The 19909-nt window shown below is 41.4% G+C and overlaps 1 protein-coding gene across 1 annotated transcript in view; it reads left to right on the forward strand.

Annotated features, from left to right (window-relative positions):
- CACNA2D3 (calcium voltage-gated channel auxiliary subunit alpha2delta 3) overlaps positions 1–19909 on the forward strand; it is an 853260-nt gene that overhangs the window by 533407 nt on the left and 299944 nt on the right. The window contains exon 12 of the mRNA XM_058561298.1: positions 19456–19534. Within this exon, the coding sequence (XP_058417281.1) occupies positions 19456–19534 (79 nt within the window). The remainder of the gene's footprint in view (positions 1–19455; positions 19535–19909) is intronic.

Raw genomic sequence — 19909 nt, forward strand, 5'->3', positions numbered from 1 at the left:
GTCTTGGTCATCTGAGCTTTATTGGACCCTTTAAACAAGAGGTCAGAGCACAGAAGAGAGAATCTTGTTGAAGATTTATGAAATGTCAAAATTTAACACATCTAAGATCTACATTTAATTTTAGTAAGAACGAAAGCTTAGATTGGCTTCAACTAAGGCAACAGTGGAAGTAAAACTGATTAGAACTTCCAAAAGAGGGGACCATCCCCACTGGTTCTCCCACCATAATGCTTAGGGATCTGTCCTGGAGGAAAAAAATCATTTGGTAAAAACTTCATGTTTCTGCCCCACTATGTGGGACACTTGCACCTTGAGGGCCCTAGACTAACAGAAGGGTTAACCCAAGTGTTGAACACTGTTTAGCTGTCTTGGAATATTTGTTCTGTGTTCATGGATTTAGTAATTTTAATGTAAACAGGCACCCCAGCAGCTGTATCCCCTTAAGCATATTTTATTTAGCAGCTGAGTTATCCACGTCATTGGCAGCCATAGATTTTCAATTTTTCCTTGTGCCAAGAGGGCAGCTGGAATAATTTGAGTACTCATAATTTGGGAGAAATATGAACTGTGTATGGCAGACAACACGAGTCTTCTGAATGTGTTGTACCAGGATAAGCAGATCAGAGTAGAAGCAATTTGCCTTATCCCAAAGGGGTCCTAGGATTTTAATAAGCTGGTTATGGAAATTCTATTTCTTTGCAATTTGAAGCATCTAATTAGAGTCTGTAATTTCTTTCGTATAACGAGAGTGGATGAAGGTTAACGTTAGGCCTCCTGGGCCCTTTCACATTCATTTACAGAGAGAAATCAGGTAACAGTTGTAGCTAATTAGAACAGGGTATTAAATATTTAGTCCATCTTGACTTTAACTTGGAGAACACATGCATTTGTTGGGGTATGGAAAATGATAAAGGGAAGTTAAATTTAATTTTTAATCAAATATAAACTTAAAGGCAGTATAATAATTTTAGCACTGACTATCCTAACCCGACAGCCAGAGCGGCACTTGCCTCCCATCGTCTGAATTGTCAAGATAAAGGAAGATGATGTCGATTTAATTTCATCACTGAACATGTTTCCCAAGTTCAAACAGCTGGGATTTATGCAGTCTGTGTAAAGTACAAAGAACTCAATGATTTTTATTATAGCAGTGGCATAAAAAAACCACCTTCTTGATGTTTGAGAATTTGGATGTCAAATTTGGATGATATGAGTGATTTTGGGGAGCTATGCTAAGGAGATATATCATTTATAGGCATTTAAGAGAAGACTCGTGTGTAACAAAACTGCTTCCTGAAATGAAATTTTCTCCCACAAGGCAGGGCCCACTTAGTAATGGGGTGGCATTGTGTTGCATAAAGTCTGACTCGGCCATAAACCGATACTCAAAATCCTACATGCTGAGGACAAAAAAGTAATTGTTCTCTTGTCATAACCCAACCCTAATTATCTTCATAAAGTGAGATTCAGTTAAATCAGAACATGAATATCAGAAAGAAATCCCTCGGATTCAATCCCATGACTGATCTTCCCTCCGGGGCCTGACACAAGGGTCAGGCATCTTCAGAGTGAAATCAGTTCGCGGGAAAGCTCCCAAGACTCCTGTAACTTACCCGGAAGCAGGCTTTTAGGAGACCAGGATATTATAAAAGGGCAAAAATGAGGGGAAAAGATGAAAAGTCTTGTAAAAATAGAAAGATTCCAAAGACTAACTCTAAGGCGTGCATCCCTCTAGCTTTTCTAGCAAGGTGATTTCTCTTGGTCCGTGAAATCCCGTCGGTACTCCAGTGGTTTCACTTGGGGGGTGCTTGAAACATCTTTGCAGATCCATACAAGATAAATGGCAATTCCCAAAGACCATCTTACTTTGCTACATTGGCTTCCAGTTGCCAGTTATTACAAAATGGTTTCTGACGGCAGTAATCCTTTGAAAATCGCCTGTTATTGGGGATAATAGCTGGTTGTCAGAGCATTAACCACCCTCGACTTCACTTTGGGCTATTACATAACAAAAGAATGAACTGGTGGTGAGTCTGCCAGGTGTATTAAATTATATCATGCATTATAGAAGTTCTGTGATGGGGATTAGCATCCAGAAAAGACTATCAGAGATTGCCAAACTCATTATCTGCTGAGGCAGGAGGCTGGCCTCAGGCCTGGGGATGCAAGGCTTGAGTTGTAACTATTAAGCCACTACCTCCAGTCCTTCTCTGCTCTAGCCTGAAAACAGACAAGTAGCACACCAACATTTCTTTAAGCTTTCGGCTTAAACATACAGGCGAATCAGGGCTTGCCTGTTCTTAGCAGCTCTGGGTGAGCCTTCACGTAGCTATTGGCCTCGTCCATTTTTGATGACCTATAGAATGGTGCTGCTTGTCATTTTCAGTGGAACGTCCTTATGAGACTTGTTTAATGGCATATCATCTTTATAATGCTTAAACCCTAAAAGTGCATTTTCCTACTTGAATGTCATCTGTATAGGGTTGAATGTTGCGTCAACATTGTACCCCTAGTGCCTCAACAGAGCCTGACACATGCTCTGTAAATATCTGTTGAATAGAATTGAATGGGAATTTCTTCCTGTCTTTTTCTGAAAAATATTTTTATTATAACAAAAGTATTACGTTTATTGTAGAAAATTTGTAAAAAAGCAGTTAACAGGAAAGAATTATCACCTGTTATCCAACCACCAGAGATTATGGCATTAGACACTTTTTGCATATATATTTTCATTACTTTTCTATGTGTATGTTTGTTTTTTAATATAGATTGGATAAGACTGCACATGGCATTTTGGAACATATTTTGTTCATGTAGCGATATCTTTCCAAGTCTTTAAGTGATCAACTTTACCATTATTTATAATGGCTTCACATACATTGAGTGAACGTACTGTAATCCCCTTTTGTGGGTGCATTTAGGTTGTGGTAATTTTTCTGTAATATGAACAATGCTGCAAAATATATTCTTTACATTAAATCTCTGTTTCACTCTGTGATGGTTTTTTTGGGCATCATGGAGAGGCAAACAAAGAAAATATCTGGCAAGACTTCTGAGAAGACAAATTACCTTGGTGGGCAGAAAGGAAGGCAAGTGGGGCTTTCACAGAATATCAGGCATCTGAACTTTCTCTGAACTATGGAAGGACAACATCGTCTTAAAGGAAATCATCAATGGTTAAATGTTTAGAACCCATAGAATGTGGACTGTTATATTAATTCTATTTGTACATTTTACCAAAATGAAAAATTTCAACTTGGTGGTAAAAAAAAAATTTCCTAGAAGTGGAATTGCTATGTCAAAGGTTATGAGCATTTTAAATATTTGAAAGATGTGGCCAAGTAATTTTCAGAAAACTTATGCCAATTTATATTCCCACCAGTAGAAAGGCTATTTCCCAATACTCTCGTCATTAATAAGTCATTTTCAATTCGATACCAGAAAACAAACAAAAAATACCTCCAAACTCTTATTTTTGTTTTAATTTGTATTTGTGCTTAAAAATGAACTTGAACATTTTATTGTGTTTTTTGTTTGTTTGTTTTTGTTGCCATGAATATTTCTTCTTCTGTGACCTGGAGGTTCATGCCCCTTGCCCTGTTATTGTGACTCCTCTCATGGTGTTGCAATGAAGAAAACAAGTGTGGGAGTCCCACATGCCTTAAAAGGGTAGCTGTCACTTGCCCACTGTGTGACCTGGGACAGGTTCCTACCATTTCTAGGCCTCAGTTTGCTCATTTGTGAAATGAGAATAATGATAGTCCTCACCCACTGCAATCCTACCATGTACCATACCTGGTAAGAGGCTGATGCTCAACAACCTTAGTTTTAAGCCTTTAGTGCTTATTTAATCCCTCTATTTCTCTTAGCATGTTCCTACTCCATATATCTTGATGGATTATCCCCACTTAGCCTGTGTTTATACCTTTTAATTGCCTGCAATAACCACATTAGTTCATTTATCTGACAGATATTTTGGGGCATCTCCTATGGGTCAGGTGCTGGATTAGTAGTTCAACAATAGTGAATAAAATCAATATTGTATCTCCATCATGAAGCTTACACTCCTTTGTGTGTGTGTGTGTGTGCATGTGTAGGGAACAGAACATAGCTAAGTGACAGACAAAAAAAACCCTGTAAATTGCACCAAATGCTATGTAGACAAGCAATAGGGGCTGAGACAGAATAAAAAGGGGACTTATTTTAGATGACATGAGGAGGGAGGGACTTTGGGAGGTAGGAAGTTTTATGATGAGACCTAAAGAATGGGAAGGAGATAGCCATGCTAAAATGTTTTAGTGTTGAGAGAGCAGCATGTGCAAAGGCCCTGTAACAGGAAAGAACCTCAGGTATTAGAGGAATTGGAAAAAGGTCAGCCTGGGAGAAATAGGAGGGGGTGGGAATTTGGCAATGATTGGGGTGGGGGGGTGCAACCTGAGGTGGTATTGCAGGACAGGGCAGGGGCCAGTGTGGAGGGGCTTCTGATTTATTCTAAATGAAAAGCAAGGCCCCTGAAGAACTTTGAGCAAAAGAGGGACACTATCTGATTCCTAGTGTAAAGAGCTCTCTCTGGGACTGGATAGCAGTGGAAAAGCTCAGATGAGAGGACTAGCTGGTATCCACGTGAGAGGCATTGGTGGCTTAGACTAAGGTATTGGCGGAGGAGATGGAAATCACAAGAACTGTATTTAGCAAAAAGCTTCCAAATAAGTTATTTATTTCCCCATTCCGTGTCATTCATTAGAATCACTTTTTAACACCGTCTGTTAAGAAAAGTTACCCAGTGCTCTGAAAGTGTGGGTTTCCAGGCTGCAGCAGATACTCCGGTCCCCCTCCAGTGCAGTCTCATGTCCTCAGTTTTCCTTCTCCAGGAAAAGCTCCAATCTCCCAAAAAGTGATGTTTAAGATGGAAAATTGTAGAACTTCCTGCAGCCATTAGAACCATTAGCTTTGACGAGTCTTGAGGCTCCCAGCTGGGAGAAACATACTTTGAAAACGCCAACTCAGTTCCAACACACAGTATTTATCTTTCTCTTCCCTTGATACCCACGAAAACATCCTGACCCCAGAAAACCAACAAACAAATAAACGAAAGCATGAGGGTGGGGAAACAAAAGACATGCTAGCTCTTAGGACTGCCAGCTTTATTCTAGTACGTGCATGTTTTTCTGTTAAAATACATTGCTCTTCTTGGTGTATATTTCACTGGTTTATCTGCTGCCTCCCACAGCACCCTTTTCCACCATCCTTGTGGGTTTATAGCTTCTCTTCTCCACTGCATGAAAACTCCTTGTCTGTCACAATGCCTTTTTCGCCAACTTATTTGCATGACCAATACTACTTAACTTCCAGTTGTTTTCTCTTATATTTAAGACTTGGGGGAAAAAAGGAAAAAGAATGTGGAGAGTGCCTGAGGATTCATTTCCAGAAACAAAGAATTGGGGGAAGGATCAGGAAGGATTCTTTTGGCCTCAAATGTTCCTCTTATCAGTGCACAAAGTTAAGAGAAGGAATGTGATGACTTGACAATTACAAGCATTTGACGAAATTCCACACCCTTTCATGATAAAAGCTCTTAACAAATTGGGTATAGAAGGAACATACTTCAAGATAATAAAAGCCATATATGACAAACCCACAGCTAACATCATACTCAGTGGTGAAAAGTAGAAAGCTTTTCCTCTAAAATCAGGAACAAGACAAGGGTGCCCACTCTCACCACTCCTCTTCAACATAGTATTAGAAGTCCTAGCCAGAGCAATTAGGCAAGAAAAGAAATAAAAGTCATCTAAATAGGAAAGGAAGAAGTAAGATTTTCTTTGTTTGCAGATAACATGATCTTATATAGAGAAAACCCTAAAGACTCCACCAAAAAACTGTTAGAATTAATAAAATGAATTCAGTAAAGTGACAGGATACACAATCAACTTACAAAAATCAGTTGCATTTCTATACACTAACAGCAAACTATCTGAAAAAGAAATAAAGAAAATGATGCCATTTATAATGGCATAAAAACAATAAAATACTTAGGAATAAATTTAACCAAGGAAGTGAAAGTTTTGTACACTGAAAGCTATAAGACATTGATGAAAGAAATTGAAGAAGACACAAATAAATGGAAAGATACCTTGTGTTCATGGATTGAAAGAATTAATATTGTTAAAATGTACATACTACCAAGAGCAATCTACCAATTTAATGATATCTCTATCAAAATTCCAATGACGTTTTTCAGAGAAATAGAAAAAAACAATCCCAAAATTCAGATGGGACCACAAAAGACCCAGAGTAACCAAAGCAATCTTAAGAAAGAAGAGCAAAGCTGGAGGCATCACACATACTGATTTTAAATTATGCTGCAAAGCTATAGTAGTCAAAACAGTATGGTACTGGCCTAAAAACAGACATATAGACCAATGCGACAGAATCAAGAGCCAGAAAGAAGCCCACGCATATACGGTCAACTAATATTTGACAAGGGAGCCAAGAATACTCAATGGGGAAAAGATTGTCTTTTCATTAAATAGAGTTTTGAAAACTGGATATCCACATGTAAAATAATGAAACTGGACCCCTCTCTTACACCACTCATAAAAATTCACTCGAATTGGATTAAAGACCTAAATGTAAGACCTCAAAAAATTAAAAATAAACTACTACATAATCCAGCAATCCCACTTCTGGGTATATATCCAAAGGAAATGAAATCACTATCACAAAGAAATATCTGTACCCCCGTGTTTATTTGCAACCACATGGATGGACCGTGAGGGCATTATGCTAAGTGAAATAAGTCAGACAGAGAAAGACAAATACTGTATATATCACTTATATATAGAATCTAAAAAAAAAACCAAACTCATAGAAACAGAGAGTAGAATGGTGTTGCCAGGGGCTGGGGAGGGAGAAGGGTGGGGAATGGGGAGATATTGGTCAAAGGGTACAAACTTCCAGTTATAAGATGAATAATTTCTGGGGATCTAATATACAGCATGGTGACTATAGTTAACAATACTGTATCGTATGCTTGAAAGTTGCAGAGATTAAATCACAAATGTTCTGACTACAAGAAAAAATAGTATGTGAGGTGGTGGATGTGTTAACTAACGTGGTAATCATTTTGTAATACATCCATCTATCAAATCATCATGTGGTAGACCTTAAACTTACACAATGTTATTTGCCAATTGTATCTCAATAAAGCTGGGGGAAAAAACAATTTAATGTTTTTTAAAAGGCTTATTTTATCAATTGAAGTAATAAATAAATGTACATTTCTTTGTATAATGCACCATAAAGTAATAAATTAGAGATAGAAGACAAAAAAGGAAAAACAACCAAGTTCCTTCTTATCAACTGTAGTGTGGGCCACAGAGCTCAAGATGCCCTATGTCCTATTCAGGGAAACCAAGCTATTTGGGGGGATAAGTGCAAGAGTGACAGAGGTCTGAAAGGAGATGATACTCTTTAGGGCTCTACCACAGGCCCCTTACTCGGAGAGAAAAAACAAGCCTGTGTCCCCATTGTAGGTCACAAAGTTAGGACAGAGATAGTATACAAAATTGAGGGGAATCTTCAACCAGCAACTTTTGAGAAGTCGAGAGTAGTGAATAACAGAACGGTAGGCCTTTCTCCTCCATATGTTTTTTTATTTCTTCTGTCTTTGCTTTCCTTATTCTATAAAAAGTACAGTCATGTGCCACATAACGACGTTTCCGTCAATGATGAACTGCATATACCACGATGGTCTCATAGGATTAGTAGTACTGTATAGCCTAGGTGTGTAGTAGGCTATACCATCTAGGTCTGTGTAAGTACACTCTATGATGTTCACACAACAATGAAATCACCTAATGACACATTTCTCAGAACGTATCCTTGTCATGCAGTGGTGCATGACTATGTTTCCAAAACTTACAACTTTTGCGAAGGCAGAAACCATATGAGTTTTTCCTCCCCATTGTGTCTCCAGCATTGAGCAGCATGTTTAGTATCTAGTGGGTACCCAGTTAATGCTTGATGGATGGAAGCGTAGGTAGGCAGGTGGATGGGAGACAGAAAACAGAAAAAGTAACACAGATTAGAGGTGGTAGGAAGGAAAAAGGGACACCAAAGGCAGAGGTTTAAAGCAGAGCCAAAAACACCTGGTCTCTGTTTGAGGTGTTTGAGCCCTCTGTCAATGCAAAGAGGGAAGCCTGGACAGCTGTGAGACTCACAGTCTGTAAGATCAAAGCATAACAGTTGCTTAGGATAAAATATAGGTCTTACTGATTGAAAACAAGAAATAAATTTTCCCCTGGAGTTTCTCAAAAAGAAGATAGTGGTCCCCCCTAACTCGCCGACCCCCCAGAGCTTTCACTTGCTTTCCTGCCCATCCACCCGAGGCCACTACTCCCTGATGACAATTTAGTGGCTCTCTAGAGTGGGGTCTCTGATGGGGGGCTTGCTCCCATAGTCACAATTCTGGGTCTTGGGAGCACTGAAGCCCGGGAGGCGGCCGGGGTTATATACAGGTAATGAGCGTGTAGAGATTGACCAAACCCCACAGGTGATTCTGATACACAACCCCCCCCCCAACTCCTCCCCTCAGGACCCATGTCCCTACCTGTCTGCCTCTTGGAGAATCACAGGTAAAAAGGAATGAACACTGTCCTCAGCAATATCCTTGCAGTTGTCTGACAAGTCCTTGACTTCTCTTACTGACAGTAAGCCCCAGAAGGCGGCAGGTGAGGTGACAGTGGAAACTGCTATTTTGGACTAATTCTTGGTGACAGGGAGGATTGGTTGGAAAAATAGAAGTGACAAGAACCTTGGGAGAAAGCAACTGTGCTAGCTTAGAATTCACAACAGCTGTTGGTTTTAGTGAGTTGAGAATGATTTGGACAGAATTGCAAACTCCTAAATCCTCGACCTGTAACCTGCTGCTGTGCTGATTCACGAGGATGGTACTTGGAGGGGGTGCTCTCTCCAAATGCGTGCTGCTTCTTCCTCTGGGGCTTTGGCCACAAACCCCAATGAGAACACACGAAGACCCCATTTGTGCCCAAGGCCAAGTGGGCCTTGGTTCTATACCCACATCTGGTCCCTTGAGATCTCACCAACCCAGAGGCAGAGGGAGGCCAAGAGAGACAGACTGTGGGGGAGGAAACTTAATGACAAAGGAGCTTTTCTGTAAGGTCCAGAGAGGCAGGCACATCTTCAAGCTTTGTACCCCTGGACCTTTCCCCCATTTGAAAGAAGCACCATTGGAGGTCTCCTCTTAGAAAGAAGCCGCGACACACCCTCTTTTGCAGGATAAACTTCTCCCTAATCCCTACCATTTTACTTTATTTGTTCCACTTAATAGCAGCCTTGCCGTATGGGTCCTACTGTGTTAACCATAGTACCTTACAAGTAAGATAAAGAGGCTTAGAAAGATCAGATAACTTACCCAAGGCCTCCACCTCATTCGGGGAAGACCCTGATTCTGAAACTAGGTGTGTCCAATTCTCAACCCTGTCTTGTATCCACTGCATTCTGCTAGCTTGTCCACTCAGTTGTCTGTTTTCCATGAAATGATATCATCTGTCCAAACTGTCACAAAGTATGAGGGAAAGGACAGACTTCCACTGAAAGTTGCTTGGAATAGCAAGCGTCGCATCAGTATTTTAAGACGTAGTCTTCTCCCTGCCAGGTAATCCCTGAAGCAGGCAGTCATTTAAAATACAATTGGCTTCAATCTTTGCATGGCTTCCATCTAGAATCAAGGGGCAACGTGTAGGAGGAAACGTATTATAAAACGGATCATCCACCCGTGGGGGGCCTCAAATAAGACACATAGTCTGGCCCCTGAAGATGAGACCGTAATAACAAAGACCAGAGCCTTTTCACCCCTCCATTTCTTCCTATTTTATCACCGAGCTTCAGTGTAAAAATAAACCAAGGGCACTGAGCATAGGGAAAGTGAAACTTCAGCTGATTGATAGCAGACCAGTCTGGAAAAATAGTAAAGTATTTAAAATGGAATGGGTAATGAAGGAAAGAGCTCTAACTCTCATAAATTCAAGTATATCCCATGCTGACTTCTTCTGACTTCCAAAATTTGTGAAAAGAAAAGGAGAGAAAGTGGGTAACTGATATTTATTGAGAATCTACCACATGCCGGGCACTGAGTTTGGTAGTTGCCTCAATCTGCCCTCACAACAGCTACATTTCTGTTTGGAGGGAGAAATAGACATAATTCAAGTAAACAAGGAAATCATTAAGATAACTGCAAAACGTGCCGAGTATCATGAAGGAGACAAATGGAGCTATATGCATGAGGGTAACTGGAGTGAGAAGGAGTCAGCCATGCAAAGTGGGGGGTGAGGAACATTCTAGGCAGTGGGAAAGGTGGATGCAAAGACCCTAAAGCCAGAAGGAGTTTTTCATGTTTCCAGATATTCCAGGACATCTAGCTGTGGTTAGGAGTTTGGAATATATTCCAAGTACAATGGGAAAACATTGGAGGTTTCTAACCTAGGGAGTCACATGATCCTATGATGTTTCATGAGCATAACTATCACCATCCCAATTTGTGGAACAATTAGTTTCTTTCTTACATAAGTAGATATTCTGATCTGTTTTGCTTGATTTAACAGCTTTACACATGTGAGTTTGTCTTTTTTGTTTATCGTGTGGAATCTGTAAGCCTTCTTGGAAGAAGGGGCATACCTGTGAACAAATCACTGTCACCACTTGATCTCTCCAGGTCTGAGAGGGCAAGAGAAGCAGAGGGGAACCTCCCAGCCATACAAATCCATAGACTGTGTGGTGGCCAGTAGCCTGAAGCTTGGAGATGAGTTTGTTTCAAGAGCCCTCATATCAGCAGAAGGGGCTTTTTATGGCATTGCCAATCAATAAATGTTTGAGTGCTGGCTCTTTGCCAAGCATTTTGCTTGATTCTATGGGTTCAAAAATGAGTGAGATGAGGGTCCTGTCTCTCTGTCCATTCTCTCCCTGCTCCTTTAAATGTGGTCATTCAAAGGCTTCGTGACGTGATGTGCGTCACAAGAACCCAAGGTTTACAGCGATGCCCATCCTGTCTCAGGGTTCCTGATAGCTCCGCCTCATTCCTCCTGTTGAGGACTCATTTCCAATGTGACTTTTCTGGATCTGATCATGGATCAGATGATCCAATATCTAGTACTCACTAAATTATCAGAGAATGAGTATGTAAATGAATGGATGAACTTCTCTCAATTTGACAAATACTTCCAGTGAGAGTGCCCATCTTGATTATCCAAAGAACACATTTATTTTTGAGGAATTAATAATGCAAAGTACAAGAAGTATATAAGACAGAGGTTCTTCACCTGAAATCTAGAGGTTCCTAGAGAATCTGGGTCTGGGCTTTGGCGGAGGAGATGCCCCAAACCTCACAAATTTACCTGAAATTGTGAATTTACAGCCTTGGGCATTTTTTTGTGGGGAGAAAGTCCATAGCCCTTGCCAAATTTTCAGTGGATCTTATGGCTTTCCAAAGCTTAATAGAAGTTGTCATTGTTATACCTCTAATGTTACTCTGATTGTGTTAGGAACTAGCAATCCTATTATGCCTGGTAATGACAAATGTCAATGATGGCTCATCAAAACCATCCCCTAGGAAAAATCCTCTTCTTCACCCACAGAAGTCAATTTCCTCTTCAACCAAACTTCTGGGCAGGGTGAGGGCAGTGCCTATGGATAGGAGATTTGGTTTTCCTCTGCTCACCTTATTTAGTTTTACTGCAGTGAATTGTCTGGAAAACAAGTAGAATGCAACCCTCACTGAGGGAAATTTATTGCTTCTGACCTGTCCTTGCATCCATTATCTCATTTGCTGTCAATCACAGTGAGGAAGGTAGGTGGATGATCCACATGTTATAGGTGGAAAAAGCAAGCTCAAAGAGTTAACTAACTTTCTCAAGATTGCCAAACCAGTAAGTGTGGAGATGGCCCCACCTAGAACCCAGGGCTCCTGATTCCCAACTGTTCTAAGGGTACTCCGTGTTTGTTTAATCAGATATGGTAAGGCACACGGACACAGAAATGACTGTCATGAAAGAAGACATTTGTTATACTCATAGTCCCCTAGAAGCAAGAGGTATGCCGTACCATGCAGAGCCACAAGGGTTAACACCAAGGCAAGATGAGTGGCCAGAGAGAGAAGGCACTAGTGGGCTGAAGCCTTTACTGAGGTTTCCATGGGAAGAAAGAGTCAAAGCAGGGTAGTCAAGTTTAGAATTGAATAATTTCAGCGGGCTCTAAGGGGTTAGGTGTTGTCCCAAGTTGTCCGGCACCTGGCCCTGGAGTGATTATGGCAGGTGGATAATGGCCCAGGGTGTGAGTACCTGATAAAGGAGGTGGCTGGGGTCACAGGCTCTGGATTGGTTGGTTTGCGTATCAAAGATGCATTTGCAGGCAAACTGTTTACTATCTCCAGAATTAGCTAATCCTGGGAGGGTCAGTTCCTCCAGGGCAGCCCCAGATATCAGAGCATCAAAAATACAGGAAATAAAAAGGCATAGTTAATACACTGGCTCTTTCCCCTTTATGGAGTTGGTGGAGCTGGGTAGTCTAATGAACTGTATCCTCCACCTTTGAGGATGTTGTAGCTTGACCTCTCACTGCTCTGTGAAGTGGTGTGCGATCTCCTCTGTTCCACTGTGCTAACCTAGGTCACAGTCTCTGGGTGACCCAGAGGCACCCATCTCCTTCACCTTGACAAACACGTGGCCATAAAACTGGACTTTCATCACTCTGGCCAGAAAATTACAAATGGCAATTTTTTCTGAATTGGGATATTTTCAATACTGTGCATGAGGTGTCAGGCACTGTGCTTCAGAGGAAGGAGATTATACAGAATCTTAGAGCATCCCCAAAATGACAGTCCATTTTTCATAATGATCTATGATATTCATTTGTTGAAATTTTATTACTTTTGTAATTTAATTCAATTTATTCCATTTTATTACTGCTCAGGGCAGTGTTACCTTATTTGCCTCTCTCCTCCTTCTGGATAAGGATGTTTCTTCTTTTGTTATGAGCATGATGGCTTCTAGATTACAGCAGCCACTCAATATAACTGTTTCCGTTGGTGCCAACCTTTTCCAAACCTACCTCTACTCTTGCGGCATTTTCATGGAGACAGATATTGGCAGTGATTTACGAAAGATTTTTGTGAATAATCAAGTTCCAGCCTTCGTTTTCTACTTAGAGATTAAAGATTTTATTCAGCAATGCTTCCCTGCATCAGAAATCATAGGAATGAGCAAATAACAGTGAAGTTGGCTAGGAATATCTTTGATGAAGATGCAGATGAAGAACATATTCAGTAACATCGAATTAAAACATAAAGACATCAGGAGACCTCTTTCTAAAGCTGAAGTTGTGCACCATCTTTGAGAAGTCCTGGAGGTGTTGTAGGGAATAATTGAGTTGGGCAGTGAGTCTGAAAGGATGTGAGCAGGCGAGAAGACGTGAAGGTGAGGCCACATGCTTGCTTGCAGGGGTTGCCCCTTAACTGAGTTAAAATGTAGAACCCCTGGCTGTGGGCACCCAGAGGTACTGGACGATTCTTTTCTCAAATGTTATTTACGCCTATAATCCATATAAATTGCATATTTTTAAAGATAGAAATACTAGATTTGTAGTTAAATTTTGTTTTAAAATAAAAGATTGCCTTCTTTTTTCTTTTCTTTTTTTTTTTTTTTTTTTTTTTTTGTGAGGGAGATCAGCCCTGAGCTAACATCCGTGCTAATCCTCCTCTTTTTTTTTGCTGAGGAAGACCGGCTCTGAGCTAACATCTATTGCCAATCCCCCTCCTTTTTTTCTCCAAAGCCCCAGTAGATAGTTGTATGTCATAGTTCACATCCTTCTAGTTGCTGTATGTGGGACGCGGCCTCAGCATGGCCGGAGAAGCGGTGCGTTGGTGTGCACCCGGGATCCAAACCCGGGCCGCCAGTAGCGGAGCGCGCGCACTTAACCACTAAGCCACCTGGCCGGCCCACCCTCTTTTTTCTATACAAGGAAAGACTCCATAGTTGGAGGCTCCTCAGTTCCCTTGCCCCAGCCCTTTCTCTGTTCTGGGAGCAAAATAGGGTTTATTGTCATTTTAGGGATCAATACTTCAGGTGTGGACACCCATCTTGATTCAGCTCCTCTATTTTTCTTTTTAACCACTCACTGGATTGTAAACTCCTTGAAGTTTAGCCTCAACCCTTAGCAATCTATGGAAACACCTTTATTGGAAATGACTCCAGTGATTTCTTAATTCCCAGTCCCACTTCCTTTGCTCCTCTTTCCCACCTCATCTTCTTGGTGGTATTTTTTTAAAGATCACCTGTGTCAGACCCACCATGGGCACTTTTAACAAATGTAGACCGTTGGGCCTACTTAACCTGAATTTCTGGAGGGTGAGTGCTGGGGACCCCACCTTTAACACGCGATTCAAGGGCCCTGGTGATTGTGATGTCCAGTGAAGTCTGAGAACTCTCACCAGCCTGGCCAGAGCCTCTGTCATCTCTCACCTGGAACATTTCAGTGGCCTCCTGCTTAGTATCTCTGCTTCTACGCTTATATCCTTATGTCTGTGGTTCTCAAACTTGGCTACACATTGGAACCTCCGTGGGGAGATTAAAAGTCAAGCCCTGCCTCCAGAGGTTCTGATTTAGTTGATCTTGGATGTGACTTGGGCATTCAGAATTGTAAGGTCATCACAGGAAAATCGAATGGGCAGCCAGGACATGCACAGCTGTCCATGACCTATTCTCCACACTGCAGACAGAATTACCCTTTTACAAAACTATGTGTCAGTTTGTGTCAGACTTCTACTCAGTCTCTCCTGTGGCTTCTATTCTTGCTGCAAAAAGAGCCCACACTCTAACAGTGGTTGCAAGGACCACATGATCTGGCACCTATTGTCTGTCCAAGTTTATAGCCTGCAACCTCTCCTAGCTGACTCCACTCCATGCGCACTGACATCTACAATATCCCTGGAGCATTCCTATCTCAGGGACTTTGTACCTTCTCTTCCCTTCACCTGGAACATTCTTCCCCAATAGCTGTATGTCTTGCTCCTCTTTCCCCACCCCTTCTTGTCCAGATCCCTCTCAAAAAGCACTTATCAGGGAGGCCTTCCCTTCCTCTCTTTCTAAAATAGCAGCCCCATCACTATCGGTTGTCTTACCCTGCTTTATTTTCTTCATAAGCATTTACTCAAAAAAAAAAATGTTACATATGAATTTGCCATTTATTATATGTTTCACGCTCATGGAAATGTAGACTCCCTGAGGACAGAGAGTTTGTGGTTTACCCATCATGTCCCCAACACCAAGAATGGTCCCTGGCACATGGTAGGTGCTCAGAAGTTACTTGTGACAGATGGATGTTGAACTGCTATGCCAGACTATCTCAAAAGCACGGGCATTGGCGATCTCCCCTTCATTGCTGGAGGGAGATGTGCAGGCAGCAGCAGCCTGTTTTCTGACTGTGAAATTGCCGCATTTTGGCTCTACTGGCAGCTGCTCTCCTTCCCCTGTTTTAATGGCTGTGGAAAGGAGAGAATTTGGCTCATTATCTTTGCAAACTCAAACTGCCTAAGTTCACCAAAGGTTGGGAGGAATGGTGCCCCTCTAAGTTTCTGGAGGGTATTGCATCTATAGGAGTAAGAAGCATAATTTGTCTTTTGGAAAAACTGGTTTGAGTTTTTTGTTTGTTTCATTTGGGAAATTTTATGCTAAGTAGATTAAAGTGAGTGACTTTGAACTTTGAAATCTCCACATCCTAACATTTTATTAAGCTTAATTGGTTTGGTAGAACATTTAAAGACCATCCAAACTTAAATGGGAGATCCAAATGAACTAATAGGTTGGTGCAGACTTTCCCCCCTCTGCCTTTGTGCTGCATTAATCAAAGTGGTGCCTTCATGCCTATGGATGATAAGCACAAAGGCTTTGCTTTCTGGGGAGCTTTGGGGTGTCCTGACGACTGCCCTGGTCTGTACTATGCCATGACTTCTTTCCATGATCATCTGTGCCGTGCACCTGGCTTTCAGAACCACCCCTGGTTCGCCTCTGCTAAGGCACCTTGCCACATCAGAAAAGTAGTTGGGTTCAAGGGATACTTGTGGAAGTTTGTTTGATGGTGCTTCTTAGGGAAGAAGTCTCCACTTGTTGGAAATAAAATCCGTCAGGTTACATAATCTGTTAGTGATGGAAATGAGGTGCAATGTCCTTACAGAATGGTTCAGGAAGAAGCAGTGTCTTTACTTTCTTCTTGTTTAAAATGATCTTTAATTATTAAAGCAATACTTGTTCATTGGTAAAAACATTCAATGATATAGACGTTTATGAAGTAAAAAGTGTATGTCCCCTTTTAGAAAATATAGGTTTCTATACTACACAATATCCTACAACTTGCTTTTTTCCCCTTACTAATTTATAATGGATGTCTTTCTATATGAGTACATAGCGGCATGGTATTCTACTACATGAATGTACTATAAGTTTTCTAGCCAATCCACTAATAAGAGACACTTAGGATTTAACAGTATTTGACCATTACAAATAATGAAGGTGAACATCTTTGTACTTTTATCATTTTTGTGTATTTCTGAAAATGTCTAAAACTGAATTATAGGGCTTTAAGAAGATATGCGCTCTACAATTCTCCATACTCCAGCAACTTCCTGTCATCTTGATTACCTGCTTGGCCCCCATAGGCATTTTATTTGTTATCCTGGCTATAAGATAAATGCCTAGAGGTAGAATTACTGGGTCCAAAAAATTTAAAAATATAAAATGCTATGGATATTGTTAAATTGCTCTCCAAAATATTTATTTTGGAGTAAAATCCATTTTCTTTTGTTGCCAGTTGAAAGGCATTATTGTGAGAAATCCAGGGCGTGAACCCAGTATCTTTTGATTATGTTTATTTTATAGGCAGAGATGCAACAAGACATTTCCATGCCATTTCTACTCAGATAAAGAGGCCAGTCCACTGAAAGCCAAGGACTGCACATAAATGGAAATATTGAACATGATTCTGATTTTCTTTCATAAGCAATAAAATAAAATACAAACCAACAAAACAAATATAATGCCTATAAATCCCTTAGCAAGTACCTGACCCAGGGGATGGTGCTGACTGTAGAAACCACAGCAAAAGTGGTAGAAGGGGCAGCAGTGGTGGTTTAAGGGGTCGTGGAACTGGTTTTCGTTACTGTGGTTATTGTTAGCACAATCATTCTTGAGCAATCATGTCTAATCTGAAATTTGGCACAATCCTACTGGTTTTCCAAATGGGTTCCATCTTTTAAAATCAGGAATTGTAGAAGTTTTGCCAATGGTTCACAGCATTGTTCTGGAGTTTTAATTAGGCCTCCAAGAGAAAACTCAGTTTACCCTACAGTTCTTCACCTGGACAGCAGAGGAGGTTTGGCACACACAGGTAACTTTACTCAAAAACAAACGGGCCACCTTGTGTCAAGTCTTTTCCTCCTTACCTATCAAGATAGACTCATAGCTTTATTTCCTAAAAGCTATCTCTTATGCTGTCTGCTTGGTTAAAAGCCATTGGGGGTGGAAGTTTTTGTCAGTGTAGTGTTTTCCCTTTAAATAGCTTAAATTTGAAATGAAAGTCAAAGATTTATGAAAAAAGCATGGGTCTAATCTCAAGAGACTGGATTCCATCCTGGCTCCTGTGGGTGCTGGCTCTGGGCCTTGGAGCTGGTTGGGGTTTTCTGGATTGACTGAACCAGCATCTCCAGGAGGTCAAGAGGAGTGTTATCCTGACCTCTCTCATTAGATCAGGACTCGATGAAACTAAGCAAATCACTTAACTGGGCCTCAGTTTCCCCCTAAATCAGACATTTTTAGCTAAATGCCAACAGTGGCCAGGCAGGAAAAGTGAACAGGAGACAGCTCTGTGTAGAGAGGTCAAGAGGGGCCACCTTTGGCCATATGAAGTTGAGTCTTCCTTTTTTTTTTCCTCCCAAGAGAAGCCAGAATCTCCCAATTTAAAAAAACATGTCTTTCCTCCTAATGAGACTCCAGTGGGAATGGTGTGGAAAAGAGCTGGGAGAATGAAGAGAAGCAAAGACCTCTGTGCCTGCTCATCCACCCAGGAAGCCCCCTTGCAGGAGCTGTGATGGAGGAAATGACTGCCTTACCAAACACAAATGAGGACAGATTAAGGCTGCATAAGGCTAATGTGTATCTAAACATCTCTTTAAGTTGGAAATAAATCATCACCTAAAAACTAGTCTTCAAGTTATAATTCCCAGTTAAGAGGATATCATAATTAAAACAAAATCTTCATTTTTATAGTCAGCTCTGAGCATTCATTTATTTTTATCCATTCGTATATTGAGTTGCAACATTCCAAGTACTACGCTCCATTGGGACACAACCAGGAGAAAGAGACGCATCCCTTTCTTTTCCTCGTCAAGTGGACAGTCTAGTGGACATCAGCCTCAGAGATGTAACCACAGAAGACACTAGTTAATGACAATTGTAATAAAGATTCAGAAGGAGCAGTAGGGGTGCCTGATCCTGTCTGGCTGAGCTGAGGGGACGTCAGCTAGTAAAGCCTTTGGTGCCACCTGTCCAGTATCGTTCTTCTAATCCCTTGTCTTCATTTGACTTGTCACAAAGAGGTGGCCAAAGGACTGTACTTGACCTGCCAGAAGAGTTTTGTTTGGACTGTGTAGAATTGCCCCACATACCATTTTAACCCTTTTAATTCCTTATCTTTCTTCCATCCAACCTCTGAGCACTACTTTGGGAGATAGGTCGTACTTATTTCAATTAATTTGGCCTCATGAGACAGAGTTGAGAAAGTCGTAGAAAATGAGAGAGCCAGGGTTTTACATGTGTCCTCTGCTCCTCAGGAGCCAAAAGCTTAGGAAGACTAGAGAGAGTCCCCATCAGCCTGCTGGCTCCAGGTTGTGCCTCTTGTCCCAGTTAATTACCTCCTAAAATCACGCCAGACGCCACAGATAGTAAGAGGGCGTCTGCCGCCTCTCCTTTGGGGGAAACATTGAGGATCTTTCAGGGGCATTTTTATTCCCCAGAAGAACACACTCTGCATCTCTTGTGCTGATGAGGAAAATGGTTGTGGCTTTGGCCCAGACTTGGATGGTCCTTGTCCACGTGTGTGCAGCAAACCCAGGCCTGCGATGCTGCCAGTCTCCCACTTCAAGTTATTCTCCTCTGTCACCAGTTGCACACTGAAAAACAACCACCACTAGGGCCATATGGTTTAAAAGATCAAAGGCCCCAGTTTTGAATACATTTCTAGCTGCCTGTACTTCAAATGTCTTAAATATGTTCCTACAGATGGGAAGCATGGAGCATTAAAGAGGTAAACCACATGTGCGTGAGCCATGCTTGTGGTCTGTGCAGGACGGTGAAAAGTGAATACTGCTGACCCGTGTGTTCCTCTTCCTCTCAGGTTCGCATCTTCACGTACCTCATTGGACGAGAGGCTGCTTTTGCAGACAATCTCAAATGGATGGCCTGTGCCAACAAAGGTAGGTCCCCCCAACGTGCTCAGCTCTGAATAACTTCCCCTTGGATGTGCAGAAATCGGGATAGTCATGAGAAAGTGGAGACTTCTTAGAGAAGGCTGTGAATTCTAAGACAAGGTTGAGTATTTCTAAATGATTATTGTTAGACTCAGAACAGCTTCTCCCAAAATAAGTTTATAAATTTTGAGGACATAATCAAGTGGAGTGGTTTAGCCTTTCTGCTCTGCTGCTTAGTAGCTGAGTGACCTTGGGAGAATTACTATGGGAGAACAATTTACTGTGCACCAAATATCCGTGTGCTTGCTCACCATAACCACCCTTTGTGGTTAGATGGGGCCTCAGGACTGGTTCTGGCCAACAGGCTGTGAGCAAAACCAA

Source organism: Diceros bicornis, chromosome 2, assembly GCF_020826845.1.
Source record: "Diceros bicornis minor isolate mBicDic1 chromosome 2, mDicBic1.mat.cur, whole genome shotgun sequence".
NCBI classification, from domain to species: Eukaryota; Metazoa; Chordata; class Mammalia; order Perissodactyla; family Rhinocerotidae; genus Diceros; species Diceros bicornis.